Source organism: Strongylocentrotus purpuratus, unplaced genomic scaffold (genome assembly GCF_000002235.5).
Source record: "Strongylocentrotus purpuratus isolate Spur 01 unplaced genomic scaffold, Spur_5.0 spur5_scaffold_20, whole genome shotgun sequence".
Classification (NCBI taxonomy): domain Eukaryota; kingdom Metazoa; phylum Echinodermata; class Echinoidea; order Camarodonta; family Strongylocentrotidae; genus Strongylocentrotus; species Strongylocentrotus purpuratus.
In genome coordinates this window covers 20,872,652-20,884,911 of record NW_022145606.1, presented here as the reverse complement: position 1 = coordinate 20,884,911, position 12,260 = coordinate 20,872,652, and the positions used below count along the sequence as shown (strand labels likewise).

General features: G+C 37.6%; 1 protein-coding gene across 1 annotated transcript; it reads right to left on the bottom strand.

The window, feature by feature from the left end:
• Nucleotides 1-5,409: 5,409 nt before the first annotated feature.
• LOC582785 (transmembrane protein 91) lies at nt 5,410-9,957 on the bottom strand. Its single transcript, XM_782724.5, has 4 exons — nt 9,801-9,957; nt 9,024-9,118; nt 8,060-8,191; nt 5,410-6,006 (listed from the first exon to the last, which is right to left on the bottom strand). Exons 1-4 carry the CDS (start codon nt 9,805-9,807, stop codon nt 5,770-5,772), a joined length of 471 nt encoding a protein of 156 aa, XP_787817.1. The 5' UTR covers nt 9,808-9,957; the 3' UTR covers nt 5,410-5,769.
• Between the last annotated feature and the right edge of the window lie 2,303 nt (nt 9,958-12,260).

Sequence of the window (12,260 nt, the reverse complement as noted above, 5' to 3'; positions counted from 1 at the left end):
TAATGGGGGCTTGTATCAGAGGTGAATAGAAGCATTGAAAATAAGGGGAAGGGGCTCTTATACAAAGAGGGACGCTTAAATTATCGGAAGTAAAAGGGGCACTTACAGTGTATTAAAAAGAACAATAGGCACGTGTCATAATAAGTGACAATTATCAAAATCGAAAAGGGTCACTTTATTAAAAAGGTAAAAGGGCACTTATAAAGAAAAAAAACACTTGTCAAATTAAAAGAGGCTACAATATGGTATGGTACATGTAGGTGGCACTTACAAGAATGCCGGGGAACGGGCACCTATTAGAAAAAATGTCACTTATCTAACATAAAAGGGAGCATTTGGGGAAAACTTGAAAAAATGGAGGGGCAAGGTCCCCCTACCCCCCCCCCCCCCCCCCCGCCCCCACCACCACCCCTTCGGTGGACCGCCTCTGATCTGCCTACCACCTAGCGACAACCCTTATTCAATTACGAGTTCAAGAATTTTGCTTCTGGTACTGCAATCATAAGGAGAGAATAGCTGCCGTATGTAAAGTTGACATTAATGCGTCACCGCATATAAGAAAAGGCGTAAAAGGGGCAACTCCCTGTCTATTAATGTATTATTTTCCATAAATCTGAAATAAAGCAAACAAAAAGGCTCCACTGGCTATTTATGGTGTCTTTCAGAATATCCCCCCATATCGAAACAGGTTTTTTGCAATCAGACCCATTCATATTTCATGGATGATGGTGTATATTGGAGCCGGATACGGAGGCACGGAAAACATACAAATAGACGCAAAAATGGTAATCATAATTAAACATAGAAGTAAATTCTGATGATATGAAATTTTGTGAGCCCGTTGGGTTTAGATTTGGAAGCCTAGTTTCACTCAGAATATTTTATTTTCATTTTGTGTGTGTTGCGTATTTGTTTTAATGATAGATGAAAGCGATTGTTAGACGACATTATGACCTGCATCGATACATTCAACAACATGAAGGCTAGGCGTTGCACATGCCTCACCGAGGAGCAATGGGACACGGTGCCCCTCGATCCCCCCTCCCCCCCCCCCCCTCATCATTTCATATTTGTTTAGGTATGCCCACAAAACTTACTTTCTAAAGTGCCCTTCCTTTTTGATCCCCCCTCTCCCACATTGAAAGACGCCCAAGATAAATATTTAAAAAAAAACGTTTAGTTGATTTTGCTGTCGTTGTTATTTTGTTTTGTTCTGTTTGTACAACTTTACATGAATATCTAGTTTACGAAAGGGCAATGACGCTACATCTGGAGATTTGTTTTAATTATTGTTCTCATCGACAGCACCACCTCAACGACAAGTACCATAATTACATGTATCTCAATGTAGAACAAACCACAGTTAAAACAAAAAATGTAGCACATACAGGGCTTATGCGTCTTTTGAAATCCAGAGGGCGTTATCTCTATTTAAGACTCCGTAAAACTGCCTTCATCCACACTTCTCTCTCGAAATGTTATTCAGTGGTATTAAATCTTGATGAAGTTTCCTCTTTGCATTTTTAGGGGTTTACATTGATTTGAAATGTGATTTATGGAAGGTTGTTGGAGGTTCCTCCTTGGGGGGGGGGGGGGGGGGGGGGGGGGGGGGGTAAGAGCACTTTTTTGTTGGCTGAATCCGTGATGTCACTGTGACGTAGTACCGGGCTACTTATATTACCAATTTTGTTTCAAATGAGGCATTTATTACACCTGGAAAAAGGTACTCACCAGGAATGAAAGAAAGACACTATGAGAGTGTGATTGGGTATTTTTTGACGGAAAAGGGGCACCCATCAGATTTTGATAGGGGCATTTATAAGAGAAGAAAAGGGTCACTTATTTGCATTTATATGAAAGAAAGGAGGCACCGATTAGAGTTTTAAAAAAAGGTATTTAACAGAGGTGAAGGGGGTACTTATCAAAAGGGAAAAGGGGCACTTCTCGTACCTGAAACGGGGCACGTACTAGAGATTAGTAAAGCACTTATGAGAATGGAAAATGGAGACTTACTGCAAAAAAAAAAATTGGGAATTTGTCATAGGAAAAGGGGCGGGTGTCAAAATAGGGGTACTTATGATTTATCAGAGGTGATCGAAAGGGGAAGGGGCACATCAATAATACTGTTAGTGCTAGTCAGAGGCGGCGGTTTCTTTTCATGACCGGGGGACGAATTGCAAGGGACATTGGAGCAGAGTGAACGAAAGGGGCGAAGTCCATGCACGGAGGTGAATACCCTCTCACAGTCTTGGTGTATTAAGATATTACATTCCTTAGCAAAACTATGGTATACAAATGGAAAACAGACTTACTACAATATTTACTTGTACATTTTGAAGGATATTATGCGGGGGAGCGGCGGCGACCGAGAAAGAAGATTTGTGCATAATTGTGATTGCTATACATTTTTTTCTTCACTTTTTCAAATTTCCTGGGGGGGGGCACCATCCCCTAGAAAATTGAAGCTCCTGCTGCTAGTGCTACTACTACTAATAATAATATCAATAATGTTAATGAATATTTTTCTCTTCAGATCTTTCCCCATTGTTCTGCATCCAACAAATTGCCCACCCCTCTCTCTCTTTCTTTCTCCCTCTTGCACCCTCTCTCTCTCTCTCTCTCTCTCTCTCTCTCTCTTTCTCTCTTTCCTGACATAAATATTGCAACGAAATTATAAAGGAGAAACTCAAGGTAGATGAAGATGAAGTGAAGTGTTTCAATATTAGGGAAGGACAAAAAGGAAGAGGAACATGAGAGAGAGATGAAGAAAGAGAGAAAGAGGGAGAGATTGAGAGAGAGAGTGAAAGAGAGAGAGATGGAGAGAGAGAGAGAGGGGAGAGAGTGAGAGAGAGAGAGAGAGAGAGAGAGAGAGAAAGAGAAAGTGAGAGCGAGAGGGAAAAGGGGTAGAAGGTGATAAAGTGAGATAGAATGACAGGTCTGAAACTTGCAACTTTGATCTAGCTGAAAATCTCAGACTCTAATGGAGGGAGAAAATAAAGAAAAGAAGCAGATAAAGAAGAGGAAGAACAAAAAGAAAAAAATGAGAAGGAGAAGAAGAAGAAGAAGAAGAAGAAAAGAAGAAGAAGAAGAGGAGGAGGAGGAGGAGGAGGAAGAAGAAGAAGAAGAAGAAATAGAAGAAGAAGAAGAAGAAGAAGAGGAGGAGGAGGAGGAGGAGGAGGAATTTCTAGACGAAGATGATGATGAAGAAGAAGAAGAAGAAAAGGAGGAAGAAGAAGAAGAAGAAGATTTCAATCAGAAATGAGATCCCCTTTCATAGTTGGCTACATCTCACTAGACAGACAATAATCCACTAGACCTACATGCATTCATAGAGACGACAATTCACGAGACACACAGTATAATATAATTGATATTATTGTAATCTATATGATCTGTAAGCTTTCCGTTGATATATAATTCATCATTTCATTTTCAATAACGACAGGGTCTCTTTAAATATAAAAGAAGGATCACTTTTTAAAACACACAGATATGAACTGATGAAAGCATTTCAAAGTATACATGCATATACATATTTTATTATTTTCTGTCGATTTCAATACAATGTCATGTTCAACTCTTTTTGCTCTTCGCTGTGTTTTCAGCCATTTGTAGAATGACTGTGATCGATCTTACTTACTAGGATTATTATCAAATAAGCCCTAAGTGAAAGTACAGTAGCATTATTACAATATATACAAAGAAACAATAATCATAGTGAACTGCCCGAGTAAAAATAGAAAAATACATTATGTGCAAAGCTGTCTCCATAGAAAATATATTTCAAGTACATGTACGTGTATTTCACTCTTATAAGTAATTTCAGTAGGTCTACCCTTAACATGTATATTATCAATCATTATTTTAGCGACTATCAAGAAATATTTACACATTTGGAAATGAAATCATAAAACGATTGCAACTATTTAAAAAAAAACTCAAGGGAAATTTCTTTACCTTACCCTGTTGGTGTTGTACCTCCCATATACAAATCATGTTCGAATTATTACGTAATACTCATTGTTCGCACGTTGCATTAGGTGACGCATACACGAGGCTATTGAAATGGCCCTGTGTTGCTTTTTCAAAAGTAGCTGCGATTGTGTTACATTTTAACACCAAGTATAAACATAACATAACATCTTAATTATACATTGACAACACAAAATCGTTTGTTCTAGCGTCGTCCAAGAGTCTTTGTCCATCTCTAGAAGACTCATTAGAAAGATTATATTACATAAGAAAGACCATGATGAATACCAAGATAACAAGCTGCGTGAGAATGAAAGAAACACTCTAAAATGAATAACAAGTTCCATTGTAAATATCAGAGATTATGTACATGAATATATACATTTGTGAACGTTTTTGTTTGTTGTTATTTTTTTATATATTTTTCCTAAGTACAAACCAATTTTTAAGTGTTTTTTTGTTTTAAGTTGACCATGTTTTGTGGGGCTCTGGGTTTACGCTTTTACGACTCATTAGTTTTTTTTTTCTATGAGGGCGCTACTCATTATATTCATGCCTATCATGGCTGGCAGCTTAAAGGCTCGTTCAGACATCATGCCGCAAAATATTGGTGGGCTTTTACTTATATGACGTAAAGTATAGTAAGCTTCACATTTGCGTATCTTATAACAAAGAGCTAGCTCAGTGAATATATGCAATTCCTTTGTTTCATACAGCTCTTTTACGACGCTTTACAGCACAATTTCTGAGCAAGTCTTTAGGAAGGGAATAGGATCTATAATGGTACGTGTTACTGAGTCAAATCGTGTTTTTAAGGTTGTTGGGCTTGATTTTTCAGATTAAGCTAGCCAAGCTGGGTTTGTTGTGTCTGTTTTGTGTGACCGAGTTGGTCTATGTTACTAAATTAAAGGTATAAGGTTAAAGGTACTATGTCCCATTTGCAGGCCCAACAAATGAAAAAGTTAAATTCCAACTGCATTTGAAAGATAATACTAATTTAGAACTTCTCTAAAAAAGGTGGGGCTTGAAAATGTCTTCAAGTGGGAAAATAACGACTATTAGTTGTCAAATCGACTTTAGGGCTATAGAGCCCAAAAGTAATAGTCTTGATTTTCAGACAATTGTACCGAATGGTCATACGTTTTATGCTGCGCACAGATTCAATCAGTTTAATCTTGGCCATCACAAGAAGTGGGTTATTGATGTAGACAAATGCTCATGTACCCTTTACAACTCTTTTCATGTATGTTATTACCAAAGAAGAAAAAAAGCCAGTCAGTCACTCAATAGTGTCTGACAGTGAAGTCTAGCAAGTAAACGGGTTTCCTTGCATAATTTGAATATGAGGACATTGCTAACGTTTAAATTTCACAGATAGGACATACATGACATATTCATATTTCCTGCAAAGTTCTACAGAATTTGAGGTTGGCTGCAAAAGGCCTGGGTTAAAGATTGTTGGGCGTGTTGTCTAAGATTAAGCTAGCCAAGCTGGGTTTGTTGTGTCTGTTTTGTGTGACCGAGTTGGTCTATGTTACTGAATTAAGAGGTATAAGGTTAAAGGCCTGCCGGCTGTTGGGCGTGTTGTCCGAGTTTAAGCTAGCCAAGCTGGGTTTGCTGCTGGTTCTGCAACTGTTGCAACGAGTCCATCAGCTGGAGTTGGTCCATGATACCGGGTTGTCCAAGCTGATTAAGCTAGGCAAGCTGAGTTTACTGCTGGTTCTGTAACTGTTGCAACATCTCAAGTTGGTCCGTGTTACCGGGTTGTCCAAGCTGATCAAGCTAGGCAAGCTGAGTTTACTGCTGGTTCTGTAACTGCTGCAGCTGCTGGAGTTGGTCCATGTTACCGGGTTGTCCAAGTTGATTTATCTCCTGCATAGCAGACATGGTGTACATGTAGAAAGCCACAAGGAGACCAAGATAAGTCAAGAAGAAGAGCACCCCACATACCAGACTGCATACCGAATATCGCTTAGCAGCCCTTGAAGACTGGGTAGCTCCTACGACGTCACCAACTAGCCATTTATTACGAACCTGAGCAGGGAGGAAATATAACAGATACAAAATAGTACTAGTAGTAGTAGTGACAGTAGTAATAGTATAGTATTGGTAGTAGTAATAGTGTTGGTGGTGGTAGTAGTAGTTTAATAGTAGTACTAAGTTTTAGAAATACTAGAAGGAGGTAGTAGTAGTAGCAGTAGTAGAAGACGTAGTATAGTAGTAGAAGAAGTAGTTGTACTAAGTTTTAGAAATACAAGAAGGAGGTAGTAGTAGTAGCAGTAGTAGTAATGGTGGTGATGGGAGTTGCATTATAAATAGTATAGTAGTAGTAGCAGTAGTAGAAGAAGCAGTATAGTAGTAGTAGAAACACTAGGAGTAGTAGTAGTTGCAGTAGTAGTAATGGTGGTGGTGGGAGTTGTATAAATAGTATAGTAGTAGTATAGTAGTAGAAGAAGTAGTATAGTAGTATAAGAAGTAGTATATTAGTAGAAGTAGTAGTAATAGTGGTGGTGGGGGTAGTAGTAGAACTATTAACTCACTAATTACTTTCTTCCATGGGTTAAGAGAATTATTTAAACAATGATATATTCACAGTTACTGTATATCCTTTTAGAACAGGCTTTTTTTCTTCAAAGGGCTATTCTCGCTACCCCAAATAGCGATTCTGCCGAGATCCGGGGAAAATCCTGAAAACGCGCATTGCATTATGGGATAGCTTTTCGACATTACAGCTTCCTGTGCAGGCGCTATATTACTAGGCGCGATAGCGCAAACGTAAAACACAACGTGTATGCACCGAATATGTCGTCTGCTCGGTCTTGTTTTTTTTCGCAAATATTTCAACGTTTATTTGAACATTTCATTTGTTGTTTTTTGCGTCTTTTGACATCAGTGACGATGGTTTTCTTTTGTGAGGCTGCACAGTGCTGGGCTCATGATTCCAAGCGTAAGAACCCTGATTTTAGCGTGCGTGAAAACTCTGCACAGCGGGATGGGACTCTATACCGGAAGTTGTAGTGACGACCCGAGAGAGTGAAAATTACCTCGTCTCGCGAATTTCGAGATTTTCGTACCTATTTAGGGTAGCGAGATATATTTTTTTTCTTTTACATTCTTCTCAAAAAGGTGTTTTATCACTTCTTTATTCAAGAAAGCAGGAAACAATGATTTAAACAATTTCATTAAATATCAAATTCAATATGATTTGAGAAAAGAAAAAACAATTATTTCATTTATTTGTCAGAATATTGATATAATCATATTAAAATAGTGACAAATTTGCAGATGAAATGTCTCTGGAACCAATATCCATGTGTACTCTCTAAACAAAAATTGAGTAAACACTTACATAACTCCTCTAGAGAGTAATAGTGTCAATAGAGTGAACATTAATTCTTTTCTTCTTAGGGAGCACTCGAAAATCAATCAATATTCACTCCTAAACAAGTGATCCCTGACGTCACTCCCAAGAAAGTGAAAATAGAGTGAAAATTCACTCTCCTTTGTTTAGAGAGTAAGGTTAATTGTCTTATTAAAAATCCATTGCATCACACGCAGAATACCAATGCAACCAAAAACATAACGCAGGATGTGCATATCCCCCCTCCCCACTTCTACTTAGGTTCCTGGTTTAATTATGAATTAAAAGAAATATATATATTATATATATATATTATATATATATATATATATGACTTATATTTCCTTTCTACACAATGCTTACTAAATCCTTGTTGACAAGTAAGCCTCAAGAGTTACCTTAAACTAAGTAGCAGAAATTGGTTGTATAAAGCATAAATCTTGTAGCTGAAGTGGTAGATAGCAATAGATGTAGACGTACTAGTAAAATGACTGGCAGTAATTGAAGTAGAAATAGTAATGTAGGGGCAGTAATATCTCATTCACTATGTATGTTTATCATAATTTGTATCTTTATCACTGTCCTGTAATATTTCATGTAATATATTTGTATTGTAATACTCTGTAACCAGTGGAAACCAAATTTCCTGAAAAGGACAATAAATTATTATACTTAAACTTATAGAGGGGAAAGTATACTACTAGTATATATATTGTATGAACTTACATCAACAGACTTGACGATGGCTGCAATTCCACACGGGATACAGCAGAATAGAGCGCTGAGGATAGCGAAGAGAAGATGGTCATCCGGCTGCTGGCCATACCGTGCCTGTCCAATGGTCTGAGCTTGTGGTACCTATAAGTATGACATGTAAGGCAGATAGTATGTATATTTCATCACGCAATTTACTTTTGACCAATCGTAGATCAAGATTCTAAGTATGTAGAATATAATGCATGATAATAATAACGATGCTGCTGATGATAACGATAATGATGTTAAATAATGGTAATTAAAATGCTAATTATAATAAGGATAACCATGATAATAACAGTAATTACAATAATTTTGATAACATTAATAATAGTGATGATGATAATGATAAACAATTTTTATTATTATAACATTTGATAATAATATTAAGGATAATAACGTTTCTAATGATAATGATAATAATAATACAAACAATCACAATAATTGTAATGCCACTCACCACTAACAATAGAGATTCTAATAATGTAAGTAATAGTAATAACTATGATTATAATTATGGTAATAATGTAAAAATAATGATTATAATTATAATACTTGTAGAGAGAAGAAAAAAAATGATACTAATGACAACAACAAAACAACTGCAACAGTTATTTTTTATATTTTCCCCAGGGTAGCCTCTCCTGCCATGGAACTTATTACCCTGGCATTGTCATGGTATATAGTCAGGAGTCCATTTAAAACTGTGTTTTGCTTTGTTTTTGTTTCTTTTTCTTTAATGTTTCTTTGTTTTTTCAAACAAAAAACAATGATGAAAGCTCTAATACAGAAATTGATATTCATTTTGAGTAATCCCCAGGCATTGGTTGTTGTTCTTGTTTTCGTACAACTACTTAAATTAAATTAATGGGTGGTGTTTTTCTGCAATTTTCATTAAAACAAAATATATATATACAAAGAAAATACATCTCACCTTATTAAATGTTTGGTCTGTATCTGGGTCATCTAAGAATGGTGTTGCCTTTCCACTCTCTAGGTCATGACCATTCTCCAGTTTATTGTACTGAGCTGTCAATGAGTACATTCACAAATTATGTTTAGGATGATAAAGAAAAAACGTTCATTGCTTGCAATTGGTTGGTAACTAATTGGGGGAATTATAAGATGTATTTGAGCTTTCTAGCTACCAACCTTAAATTTCATTAGGCAGGCTATATACTGTGGACTTTCACAAGCCAGCTTATTATTCACAGTTTCTGTCCAGAGATCATGGTCGCGAAGATATAAGCTACAATGAATAGCCAGATTGTTGTTGTTGTTGTTTTTATATGGCGTTTTCAATGAGTGAATATTACCATTCCCAGCATATCAAGTGTTGACAGATTTTGAAAAGCCTGTTTTATGTCTTATTTTATGGGAAAACGGTTGAGAGAATTCAACAATTGGAGGAAGAATTGCGTATTTGTGACAGCCTAATTTATTTATCCAAATAAGTATGCCATTGCATTTCAGGTCCTGCAATTTGAACCATATACACTGCACTCTGTCATCTGCCCGCTGGCGCCGCGCGTATATAAAAAAACAAATGTTACTTTTACCGTACTATACTATGCATGCAAACATGTACGTAGAGCGTATTTTGTCTACATTAAAGATTCCGACCCATAAATGTCAGCGAAAATGTGGTACGTGTAGGTATCAATATACAAGTACGTATCATGCTACAAATTTAAAGAAACTGATAATTTACCTGTCATGGCTTCTGATTATACGAAGTACGGTCTTTCGAACTTGGGCTCTGTGTACTAACGTTAGTGCAGTGATGATGACTGCGGCGATTGTTGTGCATGTACACTTTATACAGTGCTGGTACACTTTTTCGCCACGTAATTTTGGATTGATTCCAGGTCGACGTGTATGCGTATTAGCCCCATTTGCATTCACCGGAGCGGAGAATTAAAACGCTTCCTCTTTATTTGATGACGTCGCTTTCAGGGGCGCCGCGAAAGGGGAAATTATTTGCTCCCTCGATACATTCATGCTGCTAAAACCAACTCAAATTGGTTCCTAGTTTCTCTGTATTGCTATTATTTCTCACGAGGAGATACAGGTGGTGGGTTTCATATTACTATAGCTCCATCCCCATCTCGGCATTTCCTAATCGAGCTAAGTTGAGCTCCCCCCCCCCCCCCCCCCCCCCCACTCCGAGAACGGACGGACCCATGCGTGTTACCAAAATGTCCAGTAAACCGGGGGTACTTTTCGTGCGACAAAGTCCGGCCCGAGAATTGTAAACAAAAAGGGGTGTATTAACTTTCCACCCGGAGATTTCTTTAAAAAGGGGGTGTTTTTTCTGTCATCTCTTTGGACTCCTGAGAAATTATTCCGAATTTAGGGGGGTACATTGAGCATTTTTCATGATTTAGCGGGGTCTCCAAGGCAGGAAGAGTCCGCGAAAAGCCCGCGAAAGGGGGGTTCGGAAATGTTGGCAGTCCTCAGATAGGGTGCTTTCAAAAAGAGGGAACAAGCATATATGCGTACCCTAAATAACAATGAGTGGGGGAGGGGCGGGGTTGAGCTAGTACGTTGCAACTATTTCAAAAATGAGCATATGCGCATATGGCGTAATGTGATAAAATATGTCTAACAATTATTAAGGTTGTATGCTTGTGTGCTTATAGTTTGTGACTATGCAAGCCGACCACTTGTTCAGACTTAATTTGCGGCATGGCCCTCCATTAACCACCATGGTCATCTCTCTCTCTCTCTCTCTCTCTCTCCCTCTCACTATTATCTCTCTCTCTCTCTATCTATCTCTCTCTTTCGGTAACTCTGTCACTCTTTCTCTATCTCTTTGACATGAGTCAATTCCATCTCATCTCCTATACTTGCCAATAAATAGTCCAAAATCTGGCCGGTTCGTTATATTATATTCTCTACAATAATAATGATTCAAGCCGCAGAAGATGGCGTTATCAACGATAATGTGTCTAACGAGATGACGAGATAATTCCTCGTCTTATCGGCCTTTTTTGGTCCAAGAAGATGAAAAGGCGAGATTCCAAATCTCGTCTTCTCGACTTCTCGTGTACAAGAAGGTGAAAAGGCGAGATTATCGATCTCGTCTTCTCGACTTCTCGGGTACAAAATGATGAGCAATGTAGATTCCAAATATTGTGTAGAAAGTAGCTTTTAGTAGAACTTGTGGATGTACAAAATTAGCCGTAGCCATATCGGGGCATTCAGAAGCTCTTCAATTTCAGCCTTGAAGAGTTTCAAGACTTTCGTTTTTCCATGAATTATACCTCGTAATGTGAATACAGAGAAAGACATATTGTTTAGTTGTATAAATAAATATTAAAGCGTGCTATCGGTTTTTAATATCTGAAATATTATAGAACTCAAACAGTAAATCATATTGGGATTGCATTACCTATTTGTACGCTACATGACACAAAGACCTTCAAGGTCCGAGAGTGTTCAAGCCCCCTATCCCCCAAACAAAACACAATTTTAAAGTGCCTCCCTCCCTACCCCTCTCTGGGTAATAACTAGGTTCATGGTCCGGTCCAACTTAGTGTGTTTCCGGTGTTAGGAAATCAAGATTGTGGATGAATAAAGGTAGTTCTATTAATATTGATAGTATCCCAAAGTATGATTATTCATTGAAAAACGAAAATCTTGAAACTCTTCATTGGCTAAAATAGTGTAGAGCTTCATGCCTGGGTTCCTGGATATGGCTAAGGCTATATAATTTGTAGCTTCATAAGTCCTACTTTCTACAAATAAAAAAACATTATTGGCATATTAACAATTAACTAGTTTCTAAAAGAGCAATCTCAGTCCTTAAATGGCTATGATAATGGGCCTACTTGTTCTACTTAATGTCTCAGTGGCATAGCCTAGATAACCTCAGTCGGAGCAGGGTTGTGGGGCAATATTTCCCACAAGGGGGACAAATTACGATAGGATTATTGTGTGTCTTATGTTTTCCTTTGTTTTTGACACCACAGAAACAGGGAAATTATATTAGCTAGATTTGGGGATTATGATTATGGGGATTATCAAAGCTAAACAATTAATATACTTTTAAAAAGACATGGTACGGGGGCCGCTACCGTTTGCAGTGCCTTAAAACTTTGAAAATCAAACTTCCTTACCTTCCTATATGGGAAATATATCGTGCAATATATACGAAACGCTTGAAAAT